We start from the raw sequence: 20,016 nt of genomic DNA on the forward strand, positions 1-20,016 counted from the left end.
GATGTTCCGCCTGCTCCAGTCCGTGCCTCCACTCCTCCAACGCCATCTTCATCGCGAGTAGCTCACAATTCCCCACATCGTAGTTCCTCTCCGTGGCGTTTAGGAAATGGGAGAAGAAGGCGCAGGGATGTAACTTGAGGTCCAGGGCAGAATGCTGGAACAGGACAGCCCCCACTGAGACATCCGAAGAAGTGGCCTCCACCACGAACTCGCGGGATGGAACAGGATGAACCAAGATGGGAGCTGTGGTGAAACAGTGTCCGGAACTCCCGGTCAGCAGCTGGGGACAACGTGAACAGAACCTTGGAAGTGGTAAGTATAGATGGGGGAAGCCAGGGTGCTGTAACCCCAGATAAAGCGGCGATAAAAGTTGGTGAATCACAGAAAATATTTTAGCTGCACCCTGGACGTAGGCTGGGGCCAATCCACCACCACTCTCACCTTCCCGGGATCCATCTGTACATTCCCTGCAGTGATGATGTAACCCAGGAAGGGGATGGTGAAGCGATATAATTCGCACTTCTCCAGGAGGCGTTGGAGAACCTGTCAGACGTGGAGCATGTGTTCTTGGGTGGAGCGGGAGAAGATGAGGATTTCTTTGAGGTAGTCAAAGTCGAACCGGTTCAACATGTCACAGAGAACATCATTAACCAGAGCCTGGAACACAGTTGGGGCGTTGATAAGCCCAAATGGCATGACCAGACACTCGTAGCCGCTGGCTGTGTTGAAGGCAGTCTTCCACTCGTCCCATTCCCGTATCCGCACCAGTGGGTGGGCGTTCCATAAGTACAGCTTGGAGAACACGGTGTCCCCCTGGAGAGTCTCAAAGGCTGTCGAGATGAGTGGTAGCAGGCAGCTGTTCTTCCCCGTAATGTCATTTAGGCCCCGGTAGTCGATGCACGGGCGCAGGGTTTTGTGCTTCTTCTCCACAAAGAAGATCCCTGGGGATGCAGAAGGCGGGGGATGTGGAAGGACGGATGAACCCTGCAGCTAGGGAGTCCTCAATGTAGGTCTCCATTGCCTTGGTCTACGGATCCGACAGAAACTACAGTCGTCCCCAGGGCAGAATGGTGCCTGGGAGAAGGTCAATCCCGCAGTCATAGTTTCAGTGAACCAGAACACCTCCTGGAGATCCTGGTACTCCGCGGGAATGGTGGAGTGGTCCGGGGCAACTTCCGAGCCCACAGGAACGTCCCTGGGCAGGCTGTGCTCACTTCAGAAAATGTGCGTGGCAGAACGGGCTGCAGACCATAATGGCACCAACAGTCCAGTCTATATTGGGATTGTGTCACTGGAGCCAAGATAATCCCAATACAATGGGAACCTGATTAATCAGCATAAATTGGATTGCCTCGCTGTGGTTCCCTGACACTCATAGGTTTATAGGAGTGGTATTGTGAGTGACCCTGTCTATAGAGCGCCAGTCCAGCGGTCTAATGTCCATGGGAATGGAGAGGGGCTGAGTGGGGATGCCCAGCTCGGACACCAGAGTAGCGTCCAAAAAACTCTCATCGGCCCCAGAGTCGATGAGTACCTAGAGAGATTTCTACTGAATCCCCCACAGCAGGATGGCATGGAAATGGATGCGAGTAAGGGTAGAGGAAAAGTTCTCCATAAGGCCCACCAGAGTACTCTCCCCTTTTTAATGAGCCTGGGTTTTAATGGGCAGGTTGCTACGAAATGTTCAATAGCTCTGGGTGTGGGGTCGGAGGAAGCGCTCAGCCGGAGTCAGTCTAGCCCTGCCCAGGTGTCTGGACTCTGAAGGAGTCGGCCTTCGGTGATTCCTGAGAGAACTCGGGTGAGGTGGGAATCGAGGGTTAAAGGGCACAGATTCCCTCTCCTTCCTACGTTCTCAAAGCCGTCCATCGATTCGGATGGTCAAGGCTATGAGGGAGTCAAGGTCCATGGGCAGCTCCCGGGCTGCAAGCTCATTTATGACCACCTCCAATAATCCGTGAAGAAACATGTCGAACAATGCTTCCAGGTTCCAGGCACTCTCAGCCACCAACATGCGAAAATCCATTGCGTAGTCTGCCACACTACGGGAGTCTTGACGTAGCTGGAGCAGCTTATGAGCAGCCTCTCTCCCAGACAACGGAGAATCAAACACCTTACGAACTTCCGCTTCAAACTCCTCTAGACTAAGAAAGATGGCGGACTGTTGCTCCCACACCATCGTAGCCCAGGCGAGTGCCCTCCCGGACATCAGCGTTATGAAGTACACTATCCTCGAGTGGTCCGAGGGGAACACAGAAGGCTGCATGGTGAAAATTGAGGGAGCACTGGGAGAGAAAAGCCTGGCAGGTTATAGAATCTCCAGCATAGCGCTCCGGAGGAGGTAAGCGGGGTTCTCGGGACACTGGGGTAGGCTGGGCGATTACGAGTGTGACCCGCTGCCCAGTAGGGAATCCACGGAATTGCTCCAGAAGTGTCGAATGCCTGGTCATGGCATTCTGCCAGGTTATGGAGTCCCTCCCGCCATAAGACAGGAGCAAGGGGAAAAACGCTGGTAGGCTTGACGAACAAAACAAACTGGCAACAGACAAACAGAGAAAACAGGTTTAAATACACAGGAGATAATGAGGGGAGACACTTGGTGGGGCTGGAAACAAGCACAAAGACAGGTGAAACAGATCAGGTTGTGACAGTGGTACGTACTACATTATTAAAATACTACAACACTATTCTACAGTACTAATATGTACTATAATGCACTATATTGGACTACTATATTGTAGTCTACACTAATACTACTGTAATACTGTACGTGTAGTGTGTGATACTATAATACTGTGTACAGTGTGTGTGTGTGTGTGTGTGTGTGTGTGTGTGTGTGTGTGTGTGTGTGTGTGTGTGTGTGTTTGTGTGCGCGTCGGTATTGTTTGTGTGTGTATTGTTTGTTTGTTTACTGTGTTTTTCGTGTACTCTGTGTGTCGTGTGTGTGTGTGTGTGTGTGTGTGTGTGTGTGTGTGTGTGTGTGTGTGTGTGTGTGTGTGTGTGTGTGTGTGTGTGTGTGTGTGTGTGTGTGTGTGTGTGTGTGTAGTATGTGACCTGGTTAGTTGCCAGCTGCCGGAGGTTCCTCGCTGTGAAGACGGTCTGACTGTGGTGCTGACTAACCCTGGAGAGTGTCAACCCATTCATCACTGTGGTGAGTAAAACACACACATCCTGAATTATATGATCTCTATTAAGGATGACCATCTGACTATCTGGATATCTGACTATCTAGATATCTGACTATCTGAATGGACATTGGTTTTTGTTCACTTGTGTGAGTGATCATTTATGGAGATTTTTTTTTAAACAATGAATAAGCTTTGTCTAAATGAAATGAAATGTTCCGTTTGGCATTGTTACACACAAGGATATACTGCACTATGAAATTTGAAAATCTTAATTAAAACAACCATCTTTGAATGTAGCTTTAATGACACTGTGTTGAGTTACTGCTGCATATTTAGCCAGCCTGTTCTGACAAAAGTGTACTTTCCCCCGTCTTCAATTAGTAATTCCAGTGCCCACCAGAGCATGGAGCAGAGTTGAGCAGTTGTAAATCCCGCTCGTTGCTCATGGAGCAGGAGTTCCATGTCCTTTCCAACCACTCTGCTAAAAAGCGCTCCGCGATCACAGGAAAAGAAACTGCCACACCAAAATGTCTCTCTTCTTTAAAATCACAATTGAACCAACACCCATCTATTTTTGTGACTTCCAGGACCTACCATTAGGTTTTGAAGTATTAAAAAAAATATACATATATTTTTTTACATTGTTAAAAAGTAGAGACTTAGAGCTACAAATGGTATATCATACATTGCATTTTTGAAGAACAATGGGAAAGTAATTATGCTTTGAAAGTTGATAAACTTGTTAACTAACTTTTGAGAAAAGGGCCTTGAATTTTTTGGTACTTCCTGGGGAGCTCTCCTTTGTCTACACCCATTTAGCATTGTTCACATCCTCTTAAACCAGCCCCACCCATTCAGCATTGTTCACACCCTCTTAAACCAGCCCGACCCATCTGTTTAAGGATTCACATGTGAGGTCATGTGCGTAGTGTAGTAAAGATGAAGACTAAAAGTGGTAGTAGCCTACAATAAGGAACAATTCCAGGTAAACTGAGTGTCCAGATATAAATATGTTATAAATATTAGATGACTCTTACACACTTGTCTAAATTGATGGGTCACGTGAAAGAAATGCTAAAACCCCCGGCCACATCCAGTGGTGGAAAAGTACTAAATTGTCATTATATGAAAAGATATCTTAATTGAAAATGACTGAAGTAAAAGTAAAGGTCACCCAGTAAAATACTAGTTGAGTAAGTCCTAAAGTGTTTGGTTTTAAAAATACTTAAGTATCAAAAGTAAATGGAATTGCTAAAATGTACTTAAGTATCAATAGTGAAAGTTATAATAATTTCAAATTCCTTATATTAAACCAGATGGCTCAATTGTATGTTTTAATTTTTTATTGACAGATAGCCAGGGCCACACTCCAACACTCAGACATAATTTACAAACAAAGCATTTGTGTTTAGTGAGTCTGCCAGATGAAATGCAGTAGGGATGACTGGAGACGTTCTCTTGATAAGTGTGTGAATTGGACAATTTTCTTGTCAAAATGTAACAAGTACTTTTGGGTGTCAGGGAAAGTGTATGGAGTAAAAAATAAATAATTTTCTTTCAGGATGTAGTGAAGTAAAAGTAAAAGTTGCCATAAATATAAATAGTAAAGTAATGTACATATACCCCCAGAAATACTTAAGTAGTACTTTACACCACTGTCCAAATGCCATCACACCAGTACATTACCATACTTTATATACTGTTACACATACACTTATCACACAGTATTCCATACATAAGTTTAGGTCATGCAACCTGAGTTGAAACCTTAGGGAGGTGCACATGTATAGTACATAAACAGATGCATGCACCATATATTTATGTGGTGGACACTTGATATAGTCACATGATATTGTTGTGGTATGTCACATATCAATATAAAGTTTATATATCAATATTTTGCTATGTCTTGCTAAGTGGATGGTCTCTACAGAAGGTGTAAACGGTACAGCCAAATGATTACTTGCATAGTAGCAATATCAGAAATAGATAGTGCCAATATAAATAAAATAATATACCGTATGTACAAGAACAATAGCAATATCAGTGATAGACGATGTAGTTATATGCATACAATCAGGGTTAAAGTGGCTGAGCAGCAGGATAAATAAATAGTAGCAGCAATGCATGGCGTGTGTGTTAGCAGAGAGTCATTTGAATCGAGGCACTGCAGATAGTGCTGATGACTGGTCCGTCCGAACCAATCATGAAAAAGGGAATCTAGGGAGCTTGTTTCTGTCCTGCCCTTGACTTTGGTGCAGGGCATGTGATGTCCATAGCCTTTTTATCGCAAAACTCCCTCAAAAAGATGAGTTTGTTGAGCTGTGTCCAGTCCAGGTAATGCTTGTACAGGCAGACCATCTATGGGAGGAAGGATGTCAGCATTGCGCAGCAGCTGAAACCTGGTCCCGACTGAGTCAGAACGCTCCTTGGTGACAACAACATCAGCATCGAAGCTGTAAAACAGGGAATAACAACAACAACAAATTCAGAATACATTACAACCTGGCACAACATCAATTCACCTCCCAAGTTTATATAAGAACAAGAACCTCATACAATGCAATGAAAATGATATCCACCTGAAGTGCTGGTACTGCTTGATCTGTGGCAGCGGGCCTGAAGTACGGAGTCAGGTGTTAATGCCAGCCATAGCTTTCCCCCAGCACCGTATCATCCTGGGGCGGCAGGTAGCCTAGTGGTTAGAGCATTGGACCAGTAACTGAAAGTTTGCCAGATTAAATCCCTGAGTTGACAAGGTAAAAATCAGTCGTTCTGCGCCTGAGCAAGGCAGTTAACCCACTGTTCCTAGGCTGTCATTGAAAACAATAATTTATTCTTAACTGACTTGCCTAGTTAAATAAAGGTAAAATAAAATAAATCCTCCAGTCCAACCAGCTGTGGGGTGTTGACCCCTGTCACAGTGCTGTCCTTCACAATACCAGCAATCTCAGACAAAGGGTTCACTCTGGTCTTTCTGAAGCGCTGCTTGATGAGGCCGAAGCAAACTTTGTGTGAACTGTGATCAGGAAGTGAAGGTCCAGACTGTGGTGGAGCTTGTGCATGGTCAGCCAGGCACAATACCAGAGCACAAACTTGCTCTTGTTTTGGTCACTGCAGTTATCACAAATCACGTCCACACGTGTTTCTCAACTCCGTAGTTGGTGAAGAAATGGTGCATGTAATTGATGACTGAGCTGCTGTCTTTGCTGGGTGATATGCCTTCATCAATCAAGTAGTTGACTTGTTGTGGTATTCCTTCACAGCAGACATCAAACAAGCCACACTTGCGAGGAGTTAAAAAGTAGATGGGACCTGGCTGCATAGGGTCAGAAGGATAGTGAACCTAAAAACACCAAAAGAACAGTAAGATAAATTACAATTAATTATCTCACCCTTAATTGTCTGTCTTTACACAGCTCAGTGAAATGTATATGCCTGCCTCCCATATATATATATATATATATATATATACACACACAGTTGAAGTCGGAAGTTTACACAGTTATTAAAACTAATTTTTCAACCACTCCACAAATTTATTGGAACCACCCATCCCGGATCCGGGATAATTGTCATCAACTAAGCTAAATAGCATAGCGCAACGGTCAAATAATCTTACTAGAAAATATTCATATTCATGAAATCACAAGTAAAATATAGCGAAACACAGCTTAGCCTTTTGTTAATCACCCTGTCGTCTCAGATTTAGAAATGATGCTTTACAGTGAAAACAATACAAGCTTTTGTGTAAGTTTATCGATTTCCTTGCAAAACCTTATGTACCCCTAGTGGCAGGTAACTTGGTCACGAAAATCAGAAAAGCAATCAAATTAATCGTTTACCTTTGATGATCTTCGGATGTTTTCACTCATGAGACTCCCAGTTAGGTCATGACAACGCAGACAAAAATTGCAAATTATATCGACAGAAACATGGCAAACGTTTTTTATAATCAAATCTTATTTTGCAAGTGGACCCCACAACTCGCTGCCATAAAGTACAATTGGTTCAATGACATATTCAATTAGTTTTAGCCAAATTTTAATAGGTATTTCAATTTGATTTGTTTTTTAATGGCGTAGAATGCCCTGCGTACTTTCTCAGTTCATTCAATGCCTCTTTAATGTGTCCAGTTGAGCTTATTTTTAAACCTAAGTAATTGTAGTGTGTGCAGTACTCTATATATTTTGTACCAATTGAGAACTTTGGTCTAATTCCCTGAGATCTGGATCTTCTCTGGAAAATCATTATTTTAGTCTTTTTGGGTTTTACTGCTGTTAAGGTTTTCTTGTGTCGAAAGAGAGGAGCACCACAATGCAGCGTGGTTATCTTCATACATCTTTAATAAAGACGATACAATAAACATAACGTGCAAAACCTAAACAGCCCTATCTGGTGCAAACAAACACAGAGACAGAAACAATCACCCACGAAACACTCAAAGAATATGGCTGCCTAAATATGGTTCCCAATCAGAGACAATGATAAACACCTGCCTCTGATTGAGAACCACTCTAGGCAACCATAGACTTACCTAGACAACTCTACTATACTACAATCCCATTACCTACAAAAACCCCAAGACAAAACACACCACATAAATAACCCATGTCACACCCTGGCCTGACCAAAATAATAAAGAAAACACAAAATACTAAGACCAGGGCGTGACAACTGCCAGGGCCCAGGTCTGGCAGTACTGCTCTAGCAGGTCCAGGCTCTGCTGTAGGCCATGTGCTGTGGGTGAAAGCAGGCATACTGTATGTCATCTGTGAAGAGTAGGCATTGAACTTCTGAATTGTGGAGGCTAACACCAGGGACTGAGGATTTTTCTAGAATATTGAAGAGTGCAGGGCTCAGATTGCAATCCTGACGAAGGCCCCGCCCCTTGTTAAAAATTTCTGTTATTTTCTTGCCAATTTGAATGCTGCATGTATTGCCAGTATACATTGACTTAATTATGTCATATGTTTTACCCCCTACACTACTTTAAATAACTTTGTAGAACAGTCCTGCATGCCAAATAGAATCAAATGCTTTTTGGAAGTCGATAAAGCAAGCGTATATTTTGGTATTATATTGGTGGACGTGTTTCTCTATCAGGGTGTGTAGGGTGTAGATATGATCAGTTGTGCGATGTTTTGGTATAAATCCAATTTGGCTTTTACTCAAGACATTGCTTATTAAGGAAGTGTAGAACTCTTACATTTATAATACTACAGAAAACCTTCCCCAGGTTACTGTTCCTACAAATGCCTCTGGAATTGTTACCCTCAAATTTGTCTCCGTTAAAGATTGGGGTTATGAGTCCTTGATTCCAAATGTCAGGGAAATAACTGTTTTAATTTTGTCAATTGAAATGTTGCACTAGTGAGTTTGAGCATCTCTTTTAGGATGCCATTTGGTCCGCATGCTTTTTTAAATTTGAGAGCCTGAAGTTTCTTATAGAGCTCCTGGTCAGTAATTGGGGAGTAGAATGGATTTTGGTTGTCCTTTATAGCTTTTTCTAATCCATTCAACTTCTCATGAATTTGGCGTTGTTCTGCGTTTGTGTCAATGTGAACGGTGTTGTTGAGTGTTTCAAAATGGCTTGTCCATATGTCACCATTTTGTATCGCTAATTCCTCTTGTTTAGATTTTTTTGTTTTTTTCCTCTTGTTTAAATTTTGCCAGAAGTTGTTTGTGTTTATGGACTCCTCAATTAGTGTAAGTTGCTTGCTGTTCTACGGTGCTTTTTTGGTTCTGAGTGTACGTTTATATATTTTAAAATTCTCACAGTAACGAAAGCGTAATTCACCATTATTTGGGTTTCTGTGCTTTTGGTTGGATAGTATTCTAAGTTTTTTCCTTATAATTTTACAATCAGCATCAAACCAGTTGTCATCTGTGATCTTTTTTGTTTTGTTTTTTATCAATTACAAGTGTGCCTCTTTTTTTGAAATCTGATGGTAATCTCTCTTTTTAACTCTCTCTCTCTCTCTTTCTCTCTCTCAGCCTGTAAGAAAGAGGAGTGTTCTCTCCAGGTTCCACCTGCTTGTCCCACCCACCGCCGGCTGTCCGTTAAACAGACGCAGTGCTGTGATTCATACCAGTGTGTGTGTGACTGTCATAACACCACCCACTCCTGTCCTCCTGGATTCATCACCTCCTCCTCCACCAATGACTGTGGCTGCACCGAGACCGCCTGCCTGCCTGACCAGGTGTGTGTGTGTGTGTGTGTGTGTGTGTGTGTGTGTGTGTATGAGTGTGTGTGTGTTTACTTCTCTAATGTTTCTCTGTTCCTTTAGGTGTGTGTGGTAGGAGGCGTGGTCTACCGTGTGGGGAGCCAATGGGATGAGGGCTGTGAGAAATGCATCTGCACCCATCAGCAGGACACACACACTAACCTGCACATCACTCAGTGTGTCCCACCTGTCTGTGACCACTCCTGTCCTCTGGTGACTATATATATACACACACTAACCTGTACATCGCTCACTGTGTCCCATTACACACACTACACACTACAGACACTATAAACACTGTACATTACACACTATACACACTATACATGACATACACTATACATTACACACACTATAAATTAAACACATTATACATTACACACACAATACATTACACACACTATACATTACACACACTATACACTACACACACTATAAATTAAACACATTATACATTACACACACAATACATTACACACACTATAAATTAAACACATTATACATTACACACACTATACACTACACACACTATACACTACACACACTATACATTACACACACTATACATTACACACACTATACACTACACACACTATACATTACACACACTATACATTACACACACTATACATTACACACACTATACATTACACACACTATACACTACACACACTATACACTACACACACTATACATTACACACATTATACAGTACACACACTATACATTACACACACTATACATTACACACACTATACATTACACACACTATATATTACACACATTATACACTACACACACTATACACTACACACACTATACATTACACACACTATACATTACACACACTATACCTTACACACACTATACATTACACACATTATACACTACACACACTATACATTACACACACTATACATTACACACACTATGCATTACACACATTATACACTGCACACACTATACATTACACACATTATACACACTATACACATTATACATTACACAAATTATACATTACACACACTACAAACACTATACATTACACACATTATATATTACACACACTATACATTACACACACTATACATTACACACACTATACATTACACACACACTATACATTACACACACTATACATTACACACATTATACATTACACACACTATACATTACACACATTATACATTACACACATGATACATTGCACACTATACACACTATACATTACACACACTATACATTACACACATTAGACATTACACACACTATACACATTATACATTACACACATTATACATTACACACACTATACATTACACACACTATACATTACACACTATATACATTATACATTACACACATTATACATTACACACATTATACACTACAAAAACTATACATTACACACACTATACATTACACACATTATACATTACACACATTATACATTACACACTATACACACTATACATTACACACTCTATACATTACACACATTATACATTACACACATTATACATTACACACTATACACACTATACATTACACACACTATACATTACACACACTATACATTACACACATTAGACATTACACACACTATACACATTATACATTACACACATTATACATTACACACACTATACATTACACACACTATACATTACACACTATATACATTATACATTACACACATTATACATTACACACATTATACACTACAAAAACTATACATTACACACACTCTACATTACACACATTATACATTACACACATTATATATTACACACACTATACATTACACACATTATACACACTATACACACTACAAACACTATACATTACACACACTATACATTACACACATTATACATTACACACATTATACATTACACACTATACACACTATACATTACACACACTATACATTAAACACACTATACATTACACAGATTATACATTACACACATTATACATTACAAACATTATACATTACAGACATTATACACTATAAACACTATACATTACACACACTATACATTACACACACTATACATTACACACTATACACACTCTACATTACACACATTATACATTACACACATTATATATTACACACACTATACATTACAAACATTATACACACTATACACACTATACACACTGTACACACTATACATTACACACATTATACATTACACACATTATACACACTAGAAACACTATACATTACACACTATACACACTATACATTACATATACTATACATTACACACACTATACATTACACACACTATACATTACACACATTATACATTACACACACTATACATTACACACATTATACAGTACACACACTATACATTACACACACTATACATTACACACATTATACACTACACACACTATACATTACACACACTATACATTACACACACTATATATTACACACATTATACACTACACACACTATACACTACACACACTATACATTACACACACTATACATTACACACACTATACATTACACACACTATACCTTACACACACTATACATTACACACATTATACACTACACACACTATACATTACACACACTATACATTACACACACTATGCATTACACACATTATACACTGCACACACTATACATTACACACACTTTACATTACACACACAATACATTACACACACTATACATTACACACATTATACACACTATACACATTATACATTACACAAATTATACATTACACATATTATATATTACACACACTACAAACACTATACATTACACACATTATATATTACACACACTATACATTACACACACTATACATTACACACACTATACATCACACACACTATACATTACACACACTATACATTACACACATTATACATTACACACACTATACATTACACACATTATACATTACACACATTATACATTACACACTATACACACTATACATTACACACACTATACATTACACACACTATACATTACACACATTATACATTACACACATTATACATTATACATTACACACATTATACATTACACACATTATACTTTACACACTATACACACTATACATTACACACTCTATACATTACACACACTCTACATTACACACATTATACATTACACACATTATATATTACACACACTATACATTACACACATTATACACACTATACACACTACAAACACTATACATTACACACACTATACATTACACACATTATACATTACACACATTATACATTACACACTATACACACTATACATTACACACACTATACATTAAACACACTATACATTACACAGATTATACATTACACACATTATACATTACAAACATTATACATTACACACATTATACACTATAAACACTATACATTACACACATTATACATTACACACATTATATATTACACACACTATACATTACAAACATTATACACACTATACACACTATACACACTGTACACACTATACATTACACACATTATACATTACACACATTATGCATTACACACATTATACACACTAGAAACACTATACATTACACACTATACACACTATACATTACATATACTATACATTACACACACTATACATTCAACTCATTATACATTACACACACTAAACATTACACACACTATACATTACACACACTAGACATTACAAACACTATACACTACACACACTATACATTACACACACTATACATTACACACATTATACACACTATACACACTATACACACTATACATTCCATACACTATACATTACACACACTATACATTACACACATTATATATTACACACACTAAACATTACACACACTATACATTACACACACTAGACATTACAAACACTATACACTACACACACTATACATTACACACACTATACATTACACACATTATACACACTATACACACTATACACACTATACATTCCATACACTATACATTACACACACTATACATTACACACATTATATATTACACACACTATACATTACACACACTATACATTACACACATTATACATTACATACACTATACATTACACACATTATACATTACATACACTATACATTACACACATTATACATTACGTACACTATAAACACTATACATTACACACATTATACATTACACACACTATACATTACACACATTATACACTACACACACTATACATTACACACACTACACATTACACACATTGTACAATACACACACGGTACATTACACAATATGCATTACAAACTATACACACTATACACTACACACAGTATACATTACACACACTACACATTACACACAGTATACATTACACACACTACACATTACACACAGTATACATTACACACACTATACATTATACACATTATACACATTATACATTACACACACTATACACTACACACACTATACACTACATACACTATACATTACACACATTATACACTACACACACTATACATTACACACACTATACATTATACATTACACACACTATACATTACACACATTATACACTACACACACTATACATTACACACATTATACACTACACACACTATACATTACACACATTATACACTACACACATTATACACACACATTATACACACTACACACACTATACATTACACACATTATACACTACACACACTATACATTACACACATTATACACTAAACACATTATACACACACATTATACACACTACACACACTATACACTATACGTTACACACATAATACATTAAACACACTTTACATTACACACATTATACACTACACACATTATACACACTCCACACACTATACACTATACATTACACACTATACATTACACACACTATACATTACACACATTATACATTACACACATTATACATTACACACACTAGACATTACACACACTATACACACTACACACACTGTACATTACACACATTATACATTACACACATTATACATTACACAAACTACACATTACACACATTATACATTACACACACTATAAACACTATACATTACACACATTATACATTACACACACTATACATTACACACAGTATACATTACACACAGTATAAATTACACACACTACACATTACACACATTATACACTACACACACTGTATATTACACACTATGCATTACACACCCAACACACTATACATTACACACATTATACATCACACACACTATACATTGCACATTATACATCACATACACTATACATTACACACACTATACATTACACACACTATACACACCATAAACACTATACATTACATAAATCTATACATTATACACTATAAACACTATACATTACACACACTATACACATTGTCATTACATACACTATACATTACACACTATACACACTATACATTACACACACTATACATTATACACTATACGTTACACACACTAGACACATTATACATTACACACACTATACTTTACACACTTTCATCTGGTACTTCCTGTATATAGCCCCACATTGAGCTGGTACTGGTACTTCCTGTATATAGCTCCAAATTGATCTGGAACTTCCTGTATATAGCTCCACATTGATCTGGTACTGCTACTTCCTGTATATAGATCCACATCGATCTGGTACATCCTGTATATAGATCCACATTGAACTGGTACTTCCTGTACATAGCTCCACATTGATCTGGTACTGGTACTTCCTGTATATAGCTCCACATTGATCTGTAAATTCCTGTATATAGCTCCACGTTTATCTGGTACTGGTACTCACTGTATATAGATCCACATTGATCTGGTACTTCCTGTATATAGCTCCACATTGATCTGGTACTGGAACTTCCTGTATATAGCTCCACATTGATCTGGAACTTCCTGTATATAGCTCCACATTGATCTGGAACTTCCTGTATATAGTTCCACATTGATCTGGTACTGGTACTTCCTGTATATAGCTCCACATTGATCTGGTACTTCCTGTATATAGCTCCACATTGATCTGGTACTGGTACTTCCTGCATATAGCGCCACATTGATCTGGTACTGGTACTTCCTGTATATAGCTTCACATTGATCTGGACCTTCCTGTATATAGCTCCATTCTTGTGTATTGTATTTTATTTGTCTTGTATTATTTTTAATCTCTGCATTGTTAGGAAAGGCTAGTTAACAATTATTTCATGGTAAAGTCTACACCAGTTGTGTTTAGTGCATGTGACAAATAAAATGACTTATTTGATTTGTGTGTGTGTGTAGGGCTCAGTGTACCAGCGGTCGGACAGTGAGTGTTGTGGGAGCTGCAGGAAGACCAGCTGTGTGGAGACAGATGGACAGATACCTGGAGACTCACAGACAGACGGACGACTCAGAACGGTCAATCAATCAATCACATTTATTTATAAAGTCCTTTTCACATCAGCATACAGTGCCTTGCAAAAGTATTCACCCCCTTGGCGTTTTTCCTATTGTGTTGTATTACAACCTGTCATTTAAATTGATTCTATTTGGATTTCATGTAATGGACATACACAAAATAGTCCAAATTGGTGAAGTGAAATGAAAAAAAGAACATGAAACATCTAAAAAAAAAGTAAAAAATAAAAGTGGTGCGTGCATATGTATTCACGCCCTTTGCTATGAAGATCTCGTGCAACCAATTACCTTCAGAAGTGACATAATTAGTTAAAACTTCTTGCTCCTACTTGAGACGCAGATGTCTCAAGTAGGCACCTGGAAATGCAAATGCACTAGGCTAAATGCTAAATGTACTCGTTAAAACTCAAACGTTCAGTAAAATATACATGCAGGGTATTGAATTAAAGCTACACTCGTTGTGAATCTAGCCAACAAGTCAGATTTTTAAAATGCTTTTCGGCGAAAGCATGAGAAGCTATTATCTGATAGCATGCAACACCCCAAAATGCCTGAAGGCGACGTAAACAAAATAATTAGCGTAGCCGGCGCTACACAAAAACGCAGAAATAAAATATAAAACATTCATTACCTTTGATGATATTCTTTGTTGGCACTCCTATATGTCCCATAAACATCACAAATTGGTATTTTTCCCGATTAAATCCGTCCATGAATGCCCAAAATATCCATTTGTATAGCCTGTCTGTATCACGAAAAAAGCTCTCTTCCAACACGCAACATCATGTTTAAAAATTTTATAAGTTGCCTATATTCTTTGACAAAACACTTCAACCTACTTTTATAACCCAACTTTAGGTATTTGTAAACGTTAATAAGCGATCAAATTGATCACTGGGTGATCTGTATTCAATAGCAGCTACAAAAGAAAACAGTGTCCATTTTTCAATCTTCCAAAATCGATTGAGGTAGGCTGGATGGAATCACGGATCTATTGGTAATGTCTCAAAGCATTTTTGTCATTGAAAATGACGTTTTTGGCGACATCGTGTGGAAGCTGTAGGAATTGCATCCGTCTCCATATTAAATTTGGTTTCCTTTAAATAATCCATGAAACGGGCGCATGGATACTTTTTTCAGATTTCAGTGACCAGTTTTTCTTGCGCTTTTCGATGAACCACACGCTCTGTTATAGTCACAGCCGTGATTTAACCAGTTTTAGAAACTTCAGAGTGTTTTCTATCCACACATACTAATCATATGCATATACTATATTCCTGGCATGAGTAGCAGGACGCTGAAATGTTGCACTATTTTTAACAGAATGTTCGAAAAAGGAGGGGGTAGGATAAAGAGGTTAAATAAAGTCCACCTGTGTGCAATCTAAGTGTCACATGATCTGTCACATGATCTCAGTATATATATACCTGTTCTGAAAGGCCCCAGAGTCTCCAACACCACCAAACAAGAGAAGTACAGATGAGGGATGGGTTATAAAAAAAATATCTGAAATGGAAACATTATGGCACCACAACAAACCTGCCAAGAGCGGGCCGCTCACCAAAACTCACAGACCAGGCAAGGAGGGCATTAACAGAGAGGCAACAAAGAAACCAAAGATAACCCTGAAGGAGCAGCAAAGCTCCACAGCGGAGATTGGAGTATCTGTCCATAGGACCACTTTAAGCCGTACACTCCACAGAGCTGGGCATTACGGAAGAGTGGCCAGAAAAAAAGCCATTGCTTAAAGACAAAAAATATGCAAACATGTTTGGTGTTCGCCAAAAGGTATGTGGGAGACTCCCCAAACATATGGAATAAGGTACAGATGGTCAGATGAGACTAAAATGGAGCTTTTTGGCCATCAAGGAAAACGCTATGTCTGGCGCCAACCCAACACCTCTCATCACCCTGAGAACATCTTCCCCACAGTGAAGCATGGTGGTCGCAGCATCATGCTGAGGGGATGTTTTTCATCTGCGGGGACTGAGAAACTGGTCAGAATTTATGGAATGATGGATGGCGCTACATACAGGGAAATTCTTGAAGGAAACCTGTTTCAGTCTTCCAGAGATTTAAGCTGGGACAGCAGTTCAAACAGTAGGTCTGGTAGAGAGATATATTGTCAAACAGCAGGTCTGGTAGAGAGAGACAGGGTCAAACAGTAGGTCTGGTAGAGAGATATATTGTCAAACAGCAGGTCCTGTAGAGAGAGACAGGGTCAAACAGCAGGTCTGGTAGAGAGAGACAGGGTCAAACAGCAGGTCCTGTAGAGAGATATATTGTCAAACAGTAGGTCTGGTAGAGAGAGACAGGGTCAAACAGCAGGTCTGGTAGAGACACAGGGTCAAAAAATAGGTGCCATAGAGAGAAACAGGGTCATACAGCAGGTGCAGTAGAGAGAGACAGGGTCAAACAACGGGTCCAGTAGAGAGAGACAGGGTCAAACAGCAGGTCCAGTAGAGAGAGACAGGGTCAAACAGCAGGTCCAGTAGAGAGAGACAGGGTCAAACAGCAGGTCCGGTAGAGAGAAAAAGGGTCATACAGCAGGTGCAGTAGAGAGAGACAGGGTCAAACAGCAGGTCCAGTAGAGAGAGAACGGGTCAAACAGCACGTCTGGTAGAGAGATATATTGTCAAACAGCAGGTCTGGTAGAGAGAGACAGGGTCAAACAACAGGTCTGGAAGAGAGAGACAGGGTCAAACAGTAGGTCCTGTAGAGAGAGACAGGGTCAAACAGTAGGTCCTGTAGAGAGAGACAGGGTCAAACATCAGGTCCAGTAGAGAGACACAGGGTCAAACAACAGGTCTGGTAGAGAGAGACAGGGTCAAACAGCAGGTCCAGTAGAGAGAGACAGGGTCAAACAGCAGTTCCTGTAGAGAGAGACAGGGTCAAACAGTAGGTCCTGTAGAGAGAGACAGGGTCAAACAGTAGGTCCTGTAGAGAGAGACAGGGTCAAACAGTAGGTCCTGTAGAGAGAGACAGGGTCAAACATCAGGTCCAGTAGAGAGAGACAGGGTCAAACAGCAGGTCCTGTAGAGAGATACAGTGTCAAACAGCAGGTCCTGTAGAGAGAGACAGGGTCAAACAGCAGGTCCAGTAGAGAGAGACAGGGTCAAACAGTAGGTCCTGTAGAGAGAGACAGGGTCAAACAGCAGGTCTGGTAGAGAGAGACAGGGTCAAACAGCAGGTCCTGTAGAGAGACAGGGTCAAACAGTAGGTCCGGTACAGAGACAGGGTCAAACAGCAGGTCCTGTAGATATAGACAGGGTCGAACAGCAAGTCCTGTAGAGAGAGATATTGTCAAACAGCAGGTCCTGGAGATGGTAGCAGCTCTACATGGTGGATTTGTGTGTGTGTTTGATATTTTGTGTGTGATGTGTTTCTGTCTCTCTAGTTGGGGGAGGTGTGGCGGTCTGCGAAGGATGTGTGTGTGGAGCGTCAGTGTGTGTTGGTGGGAGAACGAGAGGTTTTCATCACTCACTCCAACGTCAGCTGTCCATCAGTAGACCCCACCTCTTGTCCCCTGGGAAGCGAGCTACGCTGTGACACCACCGACTGCTGCCCACGCTGCCACTGTGGTACACACACAGTCCATTCTGCAGTTTCAATGTTAAACCAGAAGAGGCATCTATTTAGCTACAAACAGCAGAACAGAACACATTTCTTTTAGAGCTATTTAAACAGACAAGTATTCACTCCCTTTTCTCAATTTCTGTTCACTGATCTACGATGTGCTCCAGTGTATTAAACATGAAACAACTGAGACGCCTTGACTGAATAACACCAGAACTATCTGTCTCTTTATCTGCAGCTCCTCAAGACGCCTGTGTCCTCAACCACACTGTGATAGGAGTAGGACAACACACACACACACACACACATAACAAACAAACACATTTCACACAAACATATCACACACACACACACACACATATCACACACACACATATCACACACACACACACACATATCACACACACACACATATCACACACACACACACGTATCACACACACATACACGTATCACACAAACATATACATATCACACACACACACACACATTTCACACACACACACACATATCACACACACACACACACGTATCACACACACATACACGTATCACACACACATACATATCCCACACACACATACACACATATCACACACACATACACACACATTTCACACACACACATCACATACACACACATCACACACACACATTACACACACACAGACACACACATACATA

General features: G+C 39.7%; 1 protein-coding gene across 2 annotated transcripts in view; it reads left to right on the top strand.

Annotated features, from left to right (window-relative positions):
* vwf (von Willebrand factor) overlaps positions 1-20,016 on the top strand; it is a 190,155-nt gene that overhangs the window by 146,723 nt on the left and 23,416 nt on the right. For both annotated transcript variants that reach the window (XM_036973629.2, XM_090217524.1), the window contains exons 43-48: positions 3,044-3,148; positions 9,123-9,328; positions 9,416-9,565; positions 15,640-15,756; positions 19,154-19,337; positions 19,571-19,611. In XM_036973629.2, the coding sequence (XP_036829524.2) occupies positions 3,044-3,148; positions 9,123-9,328; positions 9,416-9,565; positions 15,640-15,756; positions 19,154-19,337; positions 19,571-19,611 (803 nt within the window). The remainder of the gene's footprint in view (positions 1-3,043; positions 3,149-9,122; positions 9,329-9,415; positions 9,566-15,639; positions 15,757-19,153; positions 19,338-19,570; positions 19,612-20,016) is intronic.

The sequence above is a fragment of the Oncorhynchus mykiss genome, chromosome 2 (genome assembly GCF_057628025.1).
Source record: "Oncorhynchus mykiss isolate SJ-2025 chromosome 2, ASM5762802v1, whole genome shotgun sequence".
Lineage (NCBI taxonomy): Eukaryota > Metazoa > Chordata > Actinopteri > Salmoniformes > Salmonidae > Oncorhynchus > Oncorhynchus mykiss.